The 18,856-nt window shown below is 48.4% G+C and overlaps 1 protein-coding gene across 1 annotated transcript in view; it reads left to right on the top strand.

Moving 5' to 3' along the window:
* Window positions 1-18,856, top strand: part of TYW1 (tRNA-yW synthesizing protein 1 homolog) — a 123,606-nt gene that overhangs the window by 82,369 nt on the left and 22,381 nt on the right. Inside the window, exon 14 of the mRNA XM_014953037.1 lies at window positions 8,875-8,985. Coding sequence (XP_014808523.1) covers window positions 8,875-8,985 — 111 coding nt within the window. The remainder of the gene's footprint in view (window positions 1-8,874; window positions 8,986-18,856) is intronic.

Genomic DNA, 18,856 nt, shown 5'->3' with positions numbered 1-18,856 from the left:
GCCCCAGCCGAACTCATCTCCATCCATCATCCCAGCAACCTCTTCTTTGCGGCACAGCTGATGTGTTCCCCCTCCCTCTTCCTCCTGAGATGAGACCCGAGATGTTTTATGAAGAATAATTATATTTGATCTACCAAAAGATGAATGTTGAGGAGGAGGGAATTAAAAAGAAATGATAAAAAAAAATAAAAAGCCCCAATCCCTCTTGGTTATTGAAGCAAGAAGGGAGCACTTTGTCAAACTGACATGTGAGTCCTTTATTAACATCTCCTGGGCCAGCGGGTGCTGGGGGAGCAGTGTCACCTCCTGGGCTGTGTCTCGGCTGCTGGAGGGGTGCAGGCAGGCACCATCCAGGAGGCTCCTCTGTGGCTTCACCCACGTCTCAGCCACCTCGTGCAGGACAGAGGGATGGAGCCGCATCCCCATCCGCTGGCCCAGAGCTCTGGCCACGGGGCTCTGCTGTTGCTGGGACCAGGGCGTGAGACACTCTCGAGACAAACATTTTGCTCTCTTTGTCTGCCAAGTGAGACACCAGGAGCTCAGGTCCACTTAACAAAATATATTTTATAATAAGTATCCTTCCCTCATCCTGGTCAGCCTGTTTTTTTCCCTTGTGCCCTCTTCTGGTGTTCAAGAGATGCAATGGTTTTTGGGGTCGCTTGGGAAGATTTTTAGCAAGAGTTGCCTGAAGTGAAAATGCTGCTTTTCCCCAGGTTGTTTCTTCATTCCTTTGTCCTCAAGTCTACTTTGCCCTCAGGTGTTGGGGGAACAGAAGGCTGAGCTGGGCCCTGCTGACTTGCATTTTTGGCAGCCCATTATAAAAGGGTGACAGTTGCTACGTAGTTTTCAGAATGCGATGCGAGAGAAAGCACAATGTCTCTGTTTCTTGAGGATGCTGCCAACGCTGATGTGGTTTGTGTCCTTCAAAGAGTGAGGTTTGAAAGATTTGGGGCTACAAGCCATAGTGTGGTATATGCCAAAGTGGTTCTCAGTGTTTTTTCCTTCTTTTAAGATATTTTTCCTCCTTTTTAGATATTTCTTGGGCAACATTCTGTATTGAGGTGCCTTTAATGAACCAACTACCACATACAGTCCCAAAGAAACCTCATGTGCTCTATTTTAGAGAAGTCTGTGATGATAAACTGAGCAAAGGTTTGGGCAGGCAAGGGGTATTTGTATAAAATTGCTTGGTTTCTACCTGTATGCTCAGTGTCCTGCGTGGGCAAAAGCACCTCATTAACTGCTTTTTATACCTGAGTTTGTGGGTTGAGAGTTGGAGTTGTTCATCAGAACTGGGCAGGATCACAGAAACATGTCCCTTTGCTCCTGAGCACTGTGCTCCTCGGACATGAGCCTGAAGGAACGTCTCCCACCATGAAGGACTCACGGGACCCCCTTAAGCAGCAACATAGACTCTCCCTGGGGCTGGTGCTGTTTTGGCAGCTTTTAAGGGTGGGCTTCCTGCTTCTGCCATGTGTTGTGACCTCTGCTCATTGCTGTTATAATGATGTGCCCCATCAGAGTAGCATCTCCAGAGTCAACTGATTTGCCAAGCGCAAGAGTAGAAGCATTGCTGACCCCTGAGCTTTGGGACAGAGAGGGGATTTCCTGGCAGAGAAGGGTGGTCCTGCTGCTTTCTGGGGCATGGAGTGTGTGTGGGTGCCTGGAGGAACCCAACAGTGATGCTACTTAACCTCTTGGGAGGCAGCTGAGATTTTCGGCAGGGCCAGACTCCTCTATCCTTAGCCCTCCCAGCTGCACGGTGAATGCGCTATGACCTGCAGCCATGCAGCAGTTGTGTGTGCCTTGCGGGGACAGAGAGGTGACCTGTCTTCCACCACTCAGCTGCAGATGGGAGCAGAAGCATCAAGATGTCCAGGGCAATATTCTACTGCAGACCCACAAGGAGATGGGCCTGGAGTGCAGCCGAGGAGGCTTCATTTGGCTTTTGAGTGTTCATAACAGAAAAAACAACCCTTTTATAGTCAGTTGTTGTAATATTCTGATATTCTGATCAGCTCTTCAGCCACAGCCTCTGTCAGGAAAAGGCTGCTGAAGGCTCTCCTTTTGCTCAGGCTGGATGAGCATCCTCAGTGCTCAGAGCAGCACATTGCATTGGAGCGAGGACACATCCTGTCCAGACACTTCCCGTGGAGCTCTGTGGGTGTTGTGCTGTGTAACATCTCTGATGACCCTCTGCTTTCCATAGTATCACTTCAAAAGTTATCCTGATGTCACGGATGGAAATACCTGACACGGTTATGATTAACAGCGATTCAAAATTTATTAATGATTTGAGGTAGATCAAGAGGTTGAATCGTTAACCCATTTAAAGGTTTGCAAAGTGATTCAGCAAAATAATTGAACAGTGATTTAATTGCAGATTCAAAGATTGCAAGATTCACACTAACTTACCATAAGGTATCCCGAATCAATACATGCACATATAAGCAAAAGCACAGATCTCAAATTAATATGTATAAATGTAGCAAAAGCATGTAAGGACACACACAGGTGTGTGCACACACAGATTCCAGGTCTCTGCTGGAATCAGAGTCTCAACTAATGAGCCGATGGGTTCCCCTTGTAACTCCTATGTGTGCATGGACAAATGGAGGAACATCCCTATCCGTAAAAGCTAATGTGTGTGTCAGACACATAAAGGTCGAGAGGTGGGTAAAAGAGAGAATAGCCTATAGTTTAAAAATATCCCTTTTCCCAAGTTTAGAGTCCAGCTCGGACAATGGGACATTCTGGTACTTTCCACCAGAACTTGCTAGATCTTGGGGTCCTGGTATCCCCCCGCTCTGTGACCAAAATCCATATGTTGTCAGGAGTGATCAATTATAGTTACTATTTTCAAATGGTAGGAGCCACGGGAACCAGGCACACTAAGGGGTTACCATAGTGTTCTGGTCCGTTGCTCCCCACCTTTCCTTTCCTTCATGTTGGACCATTATGGGATGTTTTTATCACGTTGTACCATTATGGGGTCCTTTCATCATTACGTGGCCAAGGTGGGGAGGAAATGAAGGCCTAAAGGAGGGGGGTGTGGTATACCCGCACCCCTGACTAGATTTGCTTCAGCATCCACAACAATTCCCTGTGCTCCCAGTTCTTCAATAAGGTTAATAATTGCTGCTTATTTCATCTCCCTCGATTACAACCCGGTGGGCGGGAGGGCTCCCACTGCAACTAGGCCGCCTGGCTGCGGCCTGCACTGTCTGTGCCCTCCCAAATTGATGCTTGGTGCCGATGTTTGCCCAATCTGAGGGAATCTTCTCTAAAAGCTGCTGCTTTTATAATCCCTCCTTTTGGAGCTGCCCTTGGCTCTCATCCTGAAGGGCACCCAAGAAAGATCTCCAGCTCCTGGCTGGGCAGGACAGGAGCTGTGGAGGTGGGATGGCGCTTCCAGAGACCGCCCCGTCCAACCCTTCTGCTCAAAGCAGGACCAGCTGGGAGGGTTGGCTGCGAATATGCCCAAGCATGGAGGCTCCTCAACCTCTCTAGGAACCCCTTCCTATGTTCAGTCCCCTTCCTTGTAGAAATTTCACTTTTAAAGTGCAATTTTCTGTGCTTCAGCTTGTGCCGATTGCCTCTTTGTCCTCTTCCTGGGCATCGCTGGGAAGAGTCTGGCTCCATCTGATTTATCCCCCCCCCCCAGGTATTTATGGTATTTATTTACAAGAGCATACTCTCTTGGGGTTTTTTCCCATCTCTTCTTTTCCTTTCCCACCCGGTGGGAATGCACGGTCCTGCCGGGCCCCGGCGCTGCCCCTTCCTGGGAGGCCCATCATCTGCATAAAGAGCTTTTTGGCACGAAGTAGATGCGGTTCCAAGCCCTCAACTTTCACCCCTCTGAAAGGCTCGTTATCGTGTTAACTTGTTCTTTTCTGCTAATGTTATTCTGACGGCTGTCTGAAGTGAAATAATGGTTGCTTTTCCTGGAAACGCGGGGCGTAAAGCATTGCAGTCTGGTTTTATATCCTGATGGCTTAGATCATTAAATTCTCAGGGCTCAAGCTCTTATTTCTTGTTTTTCAGTGCTTATAAGAGGATCTCCTGGGGCCCTATTGTACAACCAAATACAAATAATACATTAATAAAACAGGATTGTGTATTTGTACTGCTGGCACTCTGTAAGGATTACTTGTATATACCATTTTGCGGTGTTAGGCCCTTAGTCATTTTGATCTGTCCCTTCTACCATTTTTAAAAAGTGATTTTTCTTTCTGCTTAGACAACTCTTGAGAGATGTTGCCCTCTGGAAAGAGGTTTCTTCGATCACAATATTAATTTCTGATTTTTTTTTAACCATTTTTCTGTATCCCTTTGGCAGTGTTTTAGTTTCTTTTACCTGTTCCTTTCACCACTGGTTGTGATTAGTTAATATAGTTTTTGTGGTAGTTCAGTTATTGCAGTGATGGATAATAGACACGGGCTGCAGTTATTGCTTGTCAGTTAGTGCTGCCCTGTGGGGGGAAAAGCCCTTTTAATGTGCTTGTAGCAGTTTTAGTTTTATGAAGTACTTGAACTTTAAAGTTAGACTGCTGAAAGGATCTAGGGTGTATATTAGAGGGTATTTAAAAGGAGATTTAAACAGGGAAAAACCCCTCCCTTCATACGAACCTTCATTGCTGTAAGGAGAAATGCTCGCTGAAGTGTTGTACTTAATGTATGTTAGAAAATGTTGTGGTAAAGTAAAATGATAAGTTTTCATCCTCTCTGCAGAGCTGGTCTTGCGGTATTGTCTTTACTCAGCTCTACCAGCCCTGCTCCTGTGCTCTGCCTCAGCTTCCAGCCATTTTTTGGTGGCATTTTATGTTTAGTCCCTCTGCAGAATGAGTGCAAAATGAATAAATATTCTTTTTTTTTTTTTCACAGAAGAAGTGTTTTCATGCCTCAGCCCAGTCCCAAAGTGGGAGAGAAAATGGATTGTTAAGAGTTAAGAGAACAGACAGTGACTGGGGATTAGCCCCTAAAACCCATTCTTTAGATTATAGAGGGAAGAATTGAGATGGTCCCAGCACTTGTAGGCATGGAGATGCTGGGCAGAGGGTGTCCCCGCTCTCCCTGGCTTGCAAGGCGACAAGTGACTTAAGGCACCAGAGGGAAGGAGAGGGCAGGCTGGCAGACTGCGTAATGGTCATCATTGCCCATGGATGTCCTCTGCCAGCATTGGAAATGGTTGCATTTTTTGCAAAATTCTTGCTGGTCCCATTGGGTCACGTCTGCCTGAGTGCATGTCCTTCAGCAGCTCTTGGTGGCTACGTGTCTTCACACCAGCTTTCACATCAACCTACCTTTGTATTGGTGGTGATTACTGGGAAGCAGGGCAGCTCTTCCAGTGGTGTCAGTGTTTTGTGGCTTTCCCTGAACCTGCTCCATCTGCTCTGGCAGCTGCAGGGACCATTTGGGGAACAACCAGATGTGTATAAGAGAAGTCAAGTCCTGGAGGCTGCTCCTGTGATCCCAGGTGGAAGCAGGGCTCTGTATGGTCAGCCCCATGTCTGTGAACCCCTGGGGACCCCTGTCTTCTGCGTCAGTGGAGGATTGAGCCATGTGTGTAAGAACTAACGAGAAACCTCCTGCCATGCTGACTTCTGGAGAGCTGTCCCGGGAAGAGAAGTCCCAGAGATGGCCATAAGCATAGGGCTGGGGACTGGTGAATAAGAACCAAGTGTGTATTTGTTAATTCTTTAATAACTACATGCATTAATCTTTGCAGTCTGATTTCATCCATTTTTAATGGAATAGACTTGGATTTTTTAAAAAATATATTGCTTCCACTATATTTTGGCAAGAAACATGACCGGCAGGCAGTCCCCTCCAGTGTGGTCTCCTCTGGGGTGTGGATGTTTGGCACATTCCTCTGCCAGCAGGGATAGAGGGGGGTACCAGTGTGTGTCCCCAAAATCAGAGTGTAGTCCTCTTGAAATCACAGCATGGCACTCCCCAAGTCATCTCCCTCTCTAATCAGTTGACTTCAGATTTTGCTCTGAAGATGCTGTTAGAAAATGTTTTCTACCCTTTCGGAGATCTCATAAAGGAATTGAACTTTGGGAGAACGCTTGGTGGCATTTCCTAAGCTTGCTCCCAGCAATGTGGCAGTACCGCAAGTGACACTTGTCACATGTGTCCCTTAGGGTAGTCGGTGCCCTGCTCAACTCCCGGCACTTCAGTTACCTGAAGACTTTGCCCTTGCTGTTCAGCAGGGGTGACATGCAAAGCTCTAGTAATCAACCTCACACTTGGGCTAGGTATAAATAGTTTTAATTAGTCTATAGGAACTTTCTGTGCATCTGTTGATGTTATTCTTTTCCCCTAATTCCAGCTTGAGACCAGTTTCTGCGTGGTCCAGTCTCTTATCTGTGTATCATGTTCAAACTCCCTAAACAGCATGTATCCACTGTCTGAAGATCAAGTGGATTTTCTAAGACTTTTATCCCACCACCCACAAATGGATTTCCTGAGTTTTATGTCTCCACGTTACTAAGGTTGAAAGGTTTTCTCGTTTCCCTTTTTTTCTCTTCTCCTCTGCTGGACACCCTTCCGCCAGCAGTGGGGCTGCTGCTGGGGCTGGATGTGTCAGCCTGCCCTGTCCCACTCGCTGCCTGTGCTTTGCCAGGCCACGTTTTCTAAGTGTGACAGCGACGCCCAGAAATCTGCTCTTAATTTTAGCACAAAACCATCCTGCCAAAACCAACAAAGAGATGCCCCTAAAGGCGTCACTTCTTGGTGGATTCCCCACTCCCATGAGTGCCCTGGGGACCCGACCTCCCAGTCTGAGGGCTGGGTCTGGATCAGCAGCCTTTGGTAGGGGCAGGTATTAAAAATATGATTTTTTATTTACTGTTGCCTGGAAGTTGCCTGCATTTGTTTACTGCTGTGAGCTGACCTTTGGGGAGACATTTCTTGATTAATTGGGTATCTAATCACTTCAGACGACTGACAGACCTGCACGCAATGGAGTTTTTCCTCTTGTTAGATATTTTCCCTCTGGTTTCTGTTTTCCCTGTTACACAGCAAATGGTGTGTTTATTTTTATATTAATTCCTCCATTGTTTTTCTCTTATAATTAACTGTAGATTTCATATTGCCTGTTGTCTCTTGACCTGAACCTTTCTTTGACCAGTACATTCAAGTCGTAGAAGCTGCAGTCTCTGGTTCTTAAGTCTGTGCTTGTAAACAATGAGTAAAGCACAGGCCAGGTATTGTAATTCTTGTAATAATAAACCTTCAATAGTCATACTCTTAATTCTTTGAATTTACTCTCTACAGACTTTTTTTAACAAACGAAGCTCCATCTCTAACTTATTTTCTCAAAATGCTGACTCCTTGCAGGTATCAAATCCTCCATCATGTTTATCCCACAGAGAATTTTGCAGATGTCCCTGGTGCTTCAGGTTCCCAAGACGATGGGCAAGAGGCATTGGGACACTTCTGCTTTGGGTTTAGTTCTTAGAACCATATGGTTTGGGTTGGAAAGGATGTTAAAGATCACCTACTTCTCCCACCCTGCTCTGGGCAGGGACACCTCCCACCAGACCAGGTTGCTCCAAGCCCCCTCCAACCTGGCCTTGAACCCCTCCAGGGATGGGGCAGCCACAGCTTCTCTGGGCAGCCTGGGCCAGGCTCTCACCACCCTCACAGCAAAGAAGTTCTTCCTCAGATCTCATCTCAATCTCCCCTCTTTCAGTTTCAAACCGTTCACCCTTGGCTTGGGGTGCTATGGGTTTGTTACGGCTCCTTCGCTCTGCCTAAACTGGTGCTTTTGTCACATTTTACAGTCTGCAGCGTGCCAAGGGAGGAAAAGGGGTTAATTCAAAAAACAATTTTGCTGGAAGTTTACTCTATAAATAAATTCCAGAGATGAGTGAAATAAAACGTTAGTGGAAGGAGAGGGAAGGATGGAAATGAGCAGGTGTAAGGGGTCAGTCTGTTCTGGTTCCATGGCCAAGTGCTTATATTGATAGTAGAGGTCCCTTTGTCACCAGTAGCTTCTCTGGAGAGCAGCCCTTGGAGGGAAAATCAGAGGAACTCCATGGAAAGAAGTGCTGGGAGCGGTCTGCTGCTCTGCACAGACACAGGTCAGGTCTGGGCATCCTGGAGAGACAGTGGTGTGGCCAGGAGCCGCGGGATGGAGAGGACAGGTCTGTGGGGGATACAGCCGGGCAGAAACGCGGCCGCCCTTGTGCAGGGGGTACTGAGGGCTGCAGGATGCTCTTACAGTCAGTGCTGCAGGCACCATGTTAGCTCCTAATGGTTTGCATCACGCTTTTTATAGGCCTAGATCGTAAGCAGGGTATTTTCACCATTTCCTGGTTGTGATTTTAATTGTCACTTTGTGCCTCCAATAAAATGTTGTGTGTAACTGATGGCGGGAGAGCCTCTTCTCCGCGATATCGTGTCTGATGTGCTGGAATAGTTCACAGACGGGGCAGACAAGGGTCGGTCTGTTCTCCTTCCTTCTGTCCAGGAGTCACCAATGCCAGATCATCCAGCTGGAGGAGATAAAATGTCTGTATAGCAACTAATGGTGAGATTTTATGCCTGGGGAAGCAAAGCAGAGATAAACTTCCCATTATTTTCCCATTAAGTTAAAGCTCCTGTAAAGACAAAGTGCCTGGAATATAGAGAGGGAAGATAAGTCTTTGTACGGCAAAAGGTGCCTCAACTCACGGATGCTGCAATTGGCTTTCTTGAAACAAGTGATGGGGCTCCTGGTTTGGGTCTGGTTTGCTTTAGCCCCCGAGTTCTTGGAATAGATTAATAATTTTGGGTTTTTTTTTTCCTGTTTGAAGCTGTATGGAAGGCTGGAACATCATCCCTGTGTCAGAACATGCTTTTAATGTACCTTTTCCTTTATTTCAGCAACAGCGCACTGTTTATAGGCTGACACTGGTGAAAGCTTGGAACGTGGATGAGCTCAAAGCCTACGCTGAGCTGATAGCCCTCGGGAAACCAGACTTCGTGGAGGTCAAGGTGAGCTGCATGGAGCTATTTTATTTTTCTTCCATCAGTATTTTACTTTTTTCCTTCCCATTTCCTCCTCCCTCCCAGTCTTAAATTTATACGAGTAAATGCAATTCTTCCAGAGGTTTCAGTGATGCATAAGGAACTTTATCTCTTGCTTTTAAAGTTAGGATTCGTTAGCCAGATTTCTAATATTTTATGTGTGCATTTGGAGTAGTCTTCAGTGCTCTGAAAGACAAGCTTTGTACCAACCCGCATCAATTTCTGCCCAACGGAATCCTAACCCACTGGTCTCCTTTGTATTTCTCATGAAAGCCGAGACTGATAAACAGATATTCCTTCTTTTATGCCAACCAACATTTTAAACAAAGTATTCTAGGAGAAGCTGGTAGTTTGTGATATTATTCTTCCCATCCTGGCCTTGAATTCTGCAGGGGGAAAGGGTGATGATGTCTGGCTTATTGATGTGGTGTTTGTCAGGCTGTGCAAAACAGGGAAATGTTACCCTCTGGGGCCGGAAGAGCTCCGAACAGGAGCCTGTGAGATACAGCAGGGCAGGAGGTGCTTTATCTTGGGATTAATCAGTTTAGTGCATAGAGAACGTAAAAAAGGCACAGTACAAAGTGTTCTGTAAAGAATCACTACCAGCATTTTCACCCAGCAGCTCCCCTGCAGAGCAGCACATTTACCTCACGTCTGTATTTCTGCAGCTCTGTTACTTCTAGACTTTCTTTCTCTTCCTTTTTTTTTTTTTTTAACCTTTATTTACTGCTGCTTTGAAGAAAAAACCTGGAGTTTGCTGCAATTTCCTTATGAAACAAAACCCAAAGGTTTAGATATAATCAGTATTGAGAGGTCTCTTTCTCTCCAAGTGTGCTGCTGAAGTTGATAGCTTAATACAAAATCAGATTTTGAGTGTGGTTTGGGGAAAAAAACCCTTAGTTTTACAATGTGTATCAGACTGTTTTATATTCCTCGGGTAAAACCTAGCAGGAGGAGTGCTCCTGTGGGACCATTCCCACCTTCCCATCTCCTGGCTCTGACTCCAGCCGTGGCAGTACAAGATCCTTTCCTGCAGCGTGCGCGGAGGCAGAGATGAGTGTGCACGGCAGCACGAGGCTGTCGGTGTACGTCCTACTTAGGCTGCTCTGTCATGTGTAGCGACTTTAATTAGTAAAATGAATCAGGTGTAAGTTAATCAATGTTTCTGAGCGCTCTCCAGGGCGAACATCTGTCTCCTCCAAGGCAGAGGGCTGCATTCCCTCTGCCGGGGGAAGGATCCAGCCTTGCAGTGGTGGTTTCCCAGCAGCGTGGAGCTCGGCTCTCCCAGGGGCTTTTCCCTGGAAAAATCACGTCTTGGGCTGCCAGGGAAATGGGTGAGAAGAGGTGGTTGTAGAGGCAGGCCTAGGGCAGTCAAGATGTAGTCCTGACTCTCTTCCAAATTGGACGGGCTCTTGCTTCAGCAGAAAATGTGGCCTTTGCACTCCCAGTACTTCAAAGCACTTGTTGGGTCTCACCCAGTGAGGATGTTCTCCGAGGAAGGGATGTGGATTGAGCACTTTCCCATCTTTGCAGAAGGAACTGAGGGCAGAGAGGGGCTGCAGGACATTCCCAAAAACCACGCAGTGCTGTGGTGTGGCTGGGGCTCCAGCATCACTCCTGTCCCTGCCAGCATCAGCAAAGGGAGCCTACAGGGGCAAGGAAGGCAGAGGGGCACCCAATGGCCACGTGCTGTTGGGGGGGGGGTTGGTTCTTCTCGTGGACTAATATGAGTGTGAGTTGCAGTAGTGTGGTTTTTAGGGGTTTGGGTTTTTTTAGAAGGTATATGCTATTTAATGTTACTTAAGTAAATTTGCAAGTGTGATGCTTTGATCGAACTGGCATTTGTTCAGAAATATTCCAGTGGGTGAGTGAAGTTCAGGAGACAGGAGTGTCTACTATGGTGCTGAGCCCTGTCAGATCATGGTGCCTTCAAGCGAAGGGCCAGAACCTCTCATGCCTGAGTTTAGAATCACAGACTGGTTAGAGTTGGAAGGGACCTTAAAGATCATCCAGTTCCAACCCCCCTGCCCTGGGCAGGGACACCTCCCACCAGACCAGGCTGCTCAAAGCCCCCTCCAACCTGGTCCTGTTTCTGCTTCTGTGAAGGGTTTAGCGTTGTACCTGTGCTATGGGCACAGGAGCAGTCTGTGGTTGGTGTGGGGGAGATCTCTTGTCTTTCCAATCCCAAGAGCGGACCTTGACACAGGGAATCTCAGGTTTAAGCCTTCTGAAAGGATGCCGCATCTCTCCCTCGTCTCAGCTAATTGCTGTACTTATTTGGGGGCGATGAGGAAAGTCTTCCCTTCCCTGGTTACAGCTCTCACCAAAAACCTCAGCGCAGCCTTTCACAACTTCATTGCCATCTGTATACTCGGAGTCCAAAAAACATCATCTACAGTTTGTTGTTCGTTTCCAGCCTCGTGGAGGGAGGATGATTTTTGCAGAGCTCTCAGAACCACCCAGCAGTGTCTGACAGCAGCTCGGCCCCGCCAGGGAGGAGGCAGCAGCCGAGGGCGAGAAAACACACTCATTCCTTTTCAGCTTCAGCAGCAGAAACAAATTGTCAGGGTGTTGCTCCACCTCATTCACTGGCAGGCTCTGAAATAGTCTCCCTTTTTTTCCCATTTATTTGAGCTTTGAAATAGAGGTGTGCTGTCCCCTTATCGTCATTTTGAGGACAGGAGAGTAGGGTTCATATCCCCAGAGTACGGAGCGCCCTGTCCTGAGCAGCGGGGCTGGCAGTGCCCTTCGCAGCGGGACCTGAACTGCTGATACCTCTGTCTGAAAAAAAAATGGTACAGATCTGTGCTGGCCCAAATTTGGGGCTTAAATGGCATTTTCATCCCTTTTAAAAGTCACAAATTTTTGTAGTGGCTTTGCTTGACGTGAGTGTGTGCTTAAACAGACCCTAAGCTGGACGAAAGGTCTTGCTCACAGATTTGTATATGGGATGTTTGTATGTGAGAGCAAGGGATTTTTCAACACAGTTGCTTTTTCAACACAGTTGCTTTTTCTTCCTTGACTCTTTGGAGCAAGTGTAATGTTCCAAAAGGTGGGCACTTGTTGCTCTGCAGAAGGCAAGCAGCTCACACTAAACGTGGTGTTAACCCAGTCAGTGGCCTCACTTGTTTCATCTGCCGGTTCCTGCTGAACAGCAGAAGGTGGAAGGGTTGGCTCGGTGGGGAGATGCAATGGCTTCCTCCTCTTGCTGCACTCTCTCTGTGACTTGGAAATATCAGGGAATTTATGTGGCTTCTCACCTCAAGCGTGGAACCACTCCAGAAGGAGTGAGTGAGTAGCTGATGGACAATGAGTTGTGTTGCTGCAGGGAAGTGAGAGTCCAGCCAGGTACTGACAGGAGAAGCTGGCAGAGGTGATGTCACCTTACGGACACCTTCCTGACTTGGCTGACCTTCCCTGAAGTGTGGATAAAGGTGGGCACTTGTTGCTCTGCAGAAGGCAAGCAGCTCACACTAAACGTGGTGTTAACCCAGTCAGTGGCCTCACTTGTTTCATCTGCCGGTTCCTGCTGAACAGCAGAAGGTGGAAGGGTTGGCTCGGTGGGGAGATGCAATGGCTTCCTCCTCTTGCTGCACTCTCTCTGTGACTTGGAAATATCAGGGAATTTATGTGGCTTCTCACCTCAAGCGTGGAACCACTCCAGAAGGAGTGAGTGAGTAGCTGATGGACAATGAGTTGTGTTGCTGCAGGGAAGTGAGAGTCCAGCCAGGTACTGACAGGAGAAGCTGGCAGAGGTGATGTCACCTTACGGACACCTTCCTGACTTGGCTGACCTTCCCTGAAGTGTGGATTGCTTGATGGTGGGGTGGGCTGTCCCTCACACTGCTGGAGACGATGGTGTTTATTGTGTCCAGTTCTGGGCTCCCCATTTCCAGAATGATAAGGAACTGCTGGAGAGAGTCCAGCAGGGGCTACAAAGGTGATCAAGGGACTGGAGCATCTCTGTGCTGAGGAAAGGCTGAGGGACCTGGGGCTGTTCAGCTGGAGAAGAGCAGACAGAGGGGATCTCATGGATGCTGAGCAATATCTAAAGGGCAGGTGGCAAGAGGATGGGGCCAGACTCTTCTCAGTGGTGCCCGGGGACAGGACAAGGGGCAACAGGCACAAACTGGGACATGGGAAATTCCATCTCAACGTGAGGAAGAACTTCTTTGCTGTGAGGGTGGCAGAGCCCTGGAAGAGGCTGCCCAGAGAGGTGGTGGAGTCTCCTTCTCTGGAGACATTCAAACCCCCTTGGACATGTTCCTATCCAATCTGGTCCAGTCTGGTCTGAGTGACCCTGGTCTGGCAGGTTGGACTGGATGGTCTCCAGAAGTCCTGTCCAACCCCACCATTCTGTGGTTCTGTGTTGCTGCTGTGTCTGCACTCAGGTTCTTATCCCATGGTCTGACCTAACTAAAGGAGCAGGTTACCCTCCTCTATGTTCCGCTGTGTGCTCTGCAGCCACCTTGTTTTCGTCTGATCACCTTTAATCTTGGCTGGCAAAGCTCCTGTCCAACACCCTACTCATGAGATCAGCCTTCTCTTATGGCAGGACCATTGCTGTGGATGATCACTGCAGTGGTTTTGGAGCCACCTGAGCCACGTTTTTGAGCAAACAGGAGTAGAAAAGGCTTCAAGGTGCTTCATCACTTCTGCCTGTGTGCCTGCAGGGTGAAGAAAAGAGCTGGGCTCTCTTTCCTTGTGATGTTTGACTGCTCTGGACTGAAAGGTGAACAGCAAATCTCCCTCTCTGCAAAGGAGAACAGCAGAAGATGGGCTGCATTGTACCCCCAAAGCCTGGGGGGTTGTGGTTGTGTAGGCAAAGTGTACATAAGCAGAGTGATGATATAGATATAATCCCACAGCATTCAAAGTGATGCTTGATACAATAGTACATGAAGTTGAGAGTTAAATTTGGACCCAAAGGGAGACAGGCAGGGTTGAGGTAGGTTCGTATAATTAATTACTGCTGTTGCTATTCTCTTCCATGCACTCTATGTGCTGATCTCCACTTGGACAAAAACTCCTGCCTTTAGTCCAGCCCAAGCAGTTGTGGTGTTCACACAGCACTTGTGACCTGGGAATTTTCCCTAAAAGACTTGATATTTTTCATTAAAAGTAATTTCTTGTGTTCCTTTGAGAATGAAGAGTATTGAAGAATCTGCTTGGCATGTGGTAGGGCTTAGCTTTTCCTGTTTTTTATTCAAACCCTAGTGTGTTGGGTTAAAAAGCCAAAGACCAGGTCCTGCTTGGAGCAAATAAACAAAAAAATGTTACAAGACGCTGCAAAGCATCTGCCAGAAAATGAGGCTCTTCTCAGCAGGATTTCCTGGTTAAATACTTGAGATAAACGACGTTCATTTAAAATGAATATAGCTAATCCCCTGTTGCTCGGGGGAGGCTCATGGGGTGGACTGGATGGAGATTTAGATTCTTGCAGGGCTTAATACTTGTTCTCATTTACATGAGTATCTTACAGCGGCGTAACTCTGTGGGACCCTATTCTCTTATTTAAGCCAATAGAAATTAGCCTTGATTACCCTTGTGTAAAACCCAAGTCAAGGCAGAATCAGTCATGTGGTCACTAAATACGCTTCAATTTTATTTATTGTCTTAGTTTGTTTTAATGCCATAATGTCACTGTCACAGTTGTACAAAGGTGCTTGTTATATTCAAGATTTAGAAGGTGCAACTCATCTTTCTGTGATGATACCCTCTCTGTTTTAAAAACCAGACAATTGTGGTGTTGTGCAGTATTTTGCCATTTAGATTCCTTCTTAAACCAAAGGGGCAAAAGGGTTTTGAAGCAAAATGTAAGTGAAGAGCTCGTTCAGAGCTACACAAGTGGGATGTGGTGTAGGGTCCCATTAGTGTGAGGGCACAGGAACCCGGGATGGACCTTCAGTCACTGCATGATGAGCATTTGGGCACGCTCGTGCCTTTAACTGTGGCTGCATCCACGTGTCTGTCGCGGATGGAGCCCTGTGCTTCACTCACAGAGAGAAGCAGCCATGGATTCGTTGATATAAAACAGGGATTTAACGAAGTTTGATGGTAAATGCGACAGCGGTTTAACAAGATGGCACAGCAGCACACTTGGTCATTTACTGTGCAGAGGACAGGGTCAGACAGAGCTGTCAGGGAGACCCTCCCCTTCAGTCGAGGTTCAGAAAGGACCCCCCAGCTTCCTGAACTCCTTCTCAGAGAGGAGTCTGGTGTGGCTGGATCCAGTCCTAGTCCCAGACTTGATCAGCGGTTTATATCTAAAGGATTATACATGCACAATCAGTCCTTTATATCACTCAGCTAAGATTTCAAAGTTTAGTCTGCTGTTAGTCACCTGCTGAGGATCTGTTGCAGCAAGGAATCTCTTAACCTCGAGGAATAACCTTGGGAGGTGTCCCTGCTCAAGGGGAGATCCTGGTTGCAGCCCCTGCTGTGCAGCAGAGCTCCAAGGGCTCTTGGGCTGTTGACTATTGATAGGGGTAAGATGATTGATCCATGGTCATATTTGCACATTGACCACAGCACGGGCATTGTTCATGATAGCCTTTGGCTACTGTGTGACCTGTCTCCCCTAAAACCGCCCTTGGGACGGATGCAGCCATCACAACCAGATGATGATCCCCACGGGTGGTTATGGCTTGGGCAGGTTATGGGAGATAAAGACCAGGTTGGCGCCTGGGAGGGGAGCAGAAGGTCACAGCATCCTCCCCGCACTGCCAGTAGCTTTAAGGTTCGGATACAAGTGGGTATGTCAAGGGCTCAGCCTCACAAACTGGGCTTTGCATCCCAGGGCTGCTTCTGCAACGGTGGGGGAGATCTGGTGGCTCTGGTCAGAGCCACGAGTGGAAGGATGTCCATGGGAAACTGAGCTGTATTTGCTAAAGTGAAGCTTCACCTTGCAGTTCTCGATAGCAGCGTGGCTTTCTGGCTGCTTCTCTCCATCTGTTTTCATTGAAGGAGAAAGAGGGAATAAAAGCCTTCCTGGCTTGTCCTTTCTTAGAGGACCACTCGTACCCTGGTGCTCTCTGAGGACAGGACCCAGGCAGAGCAGAGATGGGTCATGGCACTGCACAGAATTTCCTCAAACCTCCAGGAAGTCAGTTTTCAGCCACTTGAAAGCACCTGTACCTCATAATTGTTCTGCAGTTCTGGCTCCAGCACAACAGCCTCGTGCCCGAGGTCCCGGTGGGGGATGGACTCGATGTCCGGCCGAGCGAAGGACGATGTTCTGGGAGGGCAGGTCCCGCTCGGGGCGGCGGAAGCTTTGCTACAAAATTAAAATGAACGAGTAAATGTCTGGAGGGAAGGACCAGAGGGAAGCATCTGTCCCAGTCTGCTCAGTCTTGTCATATTAAACAGTAAAGATTATTTAAGTGCTTAAAATAATGAGGAAAATGAGCTCTGCTTTAATGAGTTTTTAATTGCATGCAGCAAGCGGCGATTGCCCCCACCTGTCAAAAAGCTATTCAGAGTCTTGCTGCCATTCCAATCTGCATTTAGATGAAGCGAAGGTGAAGTTAAAAAAATCTTCTGTCCTAGTGCCTGCTATAAAATAAACCCAAACAATGTATAATTTCTATGCCCTAAAAAAAAAAATGACCACCTACTGTCCTCCAAACTGTGAGCCATGTCTCCAAGGGTGAGATGTGAGACATGGGTGTTCTGGGGGGAGCAGGGTGGTGGGGCTGACCAGTGCTGCAGCACCATCCCCATCACGCTGGGGAGCTGCAGGGCCCTTGGGCACCAAGAATCACAGAATGGTGGGGGTTGGAAGGGTCCTCTGAAGATTGTCCTGTCCAACCCCCTGCCACAGCAGGGTCACTCAGAGCAGGTTGGAAAGGAATGTGCCCAGGCAGGTTTGAATATCTCCAGAGAAGGGGACTCCACCACCTCTCTGGGCAGCCTCTTCCAGGGCTCTGCCACCCTCACAGCAAAGAAGTTACTCTTCATGTTGAGATGGAATTTCCCATTTCCCAGTTTGTGCCCATTGCCCCTTGTCCTGTCCCCAGGCACCACTGAGAAGAGTCTGGCCCCATCCTCTTGCCACCCGCCCTTTAGCTATTGCTCAGCATCGATGAGATCCCCTCTGTCTGCTCTTCTCCAGCTGAACAGCCCCAGGTCCCTCAGCCTTTCCTCAGCACAGAGATGCTCCAGTCCCTTGATCATCTTCGTCGCCCCAGCTGGAGTCTCTCCAGCAGTTCCCTGTCCTTCTTGAACTGGGGAGCCCAGAACTGGACCCAGGACTTCAGATGTGGCCTCCCCAGGGCAGAGCAGAGAGGGAGGATGACCTTCCATGACCTACTGGCCATGCAGGTCTTTTGAATGCACCCAGGAGACCATTGACCTTCTTGGATACCCCAGGGCTCTGGCTTTGCTGGATAAATCCTGGTGGTCCAGGACTGCTGTGGGAAGCTGCCTCAAGCTGGATCCTGAGCAGCCTGTGCTGAAAGCTGCACCTTCCCTTACGTCACCTGTGGGTGACAGAGACAGGGACCCAGCTGGCTATTTCTGTGGATTTTTCTGTAGCTAAAGGTGACAAGTTGGTAATAGACCTGTCTGAGGAGTTGGGCTTGACATCAGTGGGATTTTCATGCTGTGAGTACACAGCAGGGCTCGATAACAAGTTTCACTGCAAACACAGGTGAATGATTACATCTTGAATTTCTGAGTGACTCCGCCACACGCTTCCCTCGAACTGTCAGTGTTTAGTCCAGACCTGGGGTTTGATACAAATGTGTTTCAGAAATTGAGGAGGAATTATTGCAATCCAGCACATGGGCACAAACATGAGCCCGATCAAAATCCACGCTAAAATGGACTGTTCTCATCTATTTTTTTGTGTTTCAATAAAAGTTAGTATCCAAAATAAGCAGGAAGCACAGGGCATCGACATTGCATGAGGCTTGTCAGGCTGTTAGATGTCACCAAGGGAAGCTCTAGAAAATACAGAGGATGTGGAGGCTGGTTGTGTGTGATGGGGCAGCGTCGCTGTGCCCCACTAACAGGCTGTCAATAACAGCTTTCTGTCTGTGGCTCCGGGTCCTCACTCACAGGGGAATGGCTGGAGAGCAGCACCTGATGGGGTGTCGGTGGATGAGAAGCTTAACATGACCCAGCTGGCAGCCCAGAAAGCCCCCCACATCCTTGGGCTGCATCCCCAGCAGCGTGGCCAGCAGGGCAAGGCTGGGGAATCTACCAATTTGTTCCACTCTGGGGAGACATCCCCCCAGTGCTGCCTCCAGCTCTGGGGCCACAAACAGCAGAAGGACATGGACCTGTTGGAGCGGGGCCAGAGGAGGCCCCGGAGATGCTGGGAGGGCTGGAGCCCCTCTGCTGGGAGGACAGGCTGAGAAAGTTGGGGGGTTCAGCCTGGAGAAGAGAAGGCTCCAGGGAGACCTTCGAGCCCATTCCAGTCCCTAAAGGGGCTCCAGAAAAGCTGGGGAGGGACTCTGGATCAGGGAGGGGAGCCATAGGAGGAGGGGGAAGGGTTTTACACTGAAAGAGGGGAGATTGAGATGAGATCTCAGGAAGAAGTTCTTTGCTGTGAGGGTGGTGAGAGCCTGGCCCAGGTTGCCCAGAGAAGCTGTGGCTGCCCCATCCCTGGAGGGGTTCAAGGCCAGGTTGGAGGGGTCTTGGAGCAATGTGGTCTGGTGGGAGGTGTCCCTGCCCACCTGCCCAGGACAGGGGGTGGCACTGGATGGTCTTTGAAGTCTCTTCCCACCCAAACCACTCTATGATTCCCCCCTTGCTCTTTGCAGTCTTTCTCTAAGAGGGTGTAAGGGTCCGGGGCTGAGTGATACAGCAGTGCCCGTGTCTCTCGGTATCTTTA

The sequence above is a fragment of the Calidris pugnax genome, unplaced genomic scaffold (genome assembly GCF_001431845.1).
Source record: "Calidris pugnax isolate Ruff unplaced genomic scaffold, ASM143184v1 scaffold133, whole genome shotgun sequence".
Classification (NCBI taxonomy): Eukaryota; Metazoa; Chordata; class Aves; order Charadriiformes; family Scolopacidae; genus Calidris; species Calidris pugnax.
The sequence above is the reverse complement of the archived record's forward strand: the minus strand, read 5'-3'. Positions and strand labels throughout refer to the sequence as shown.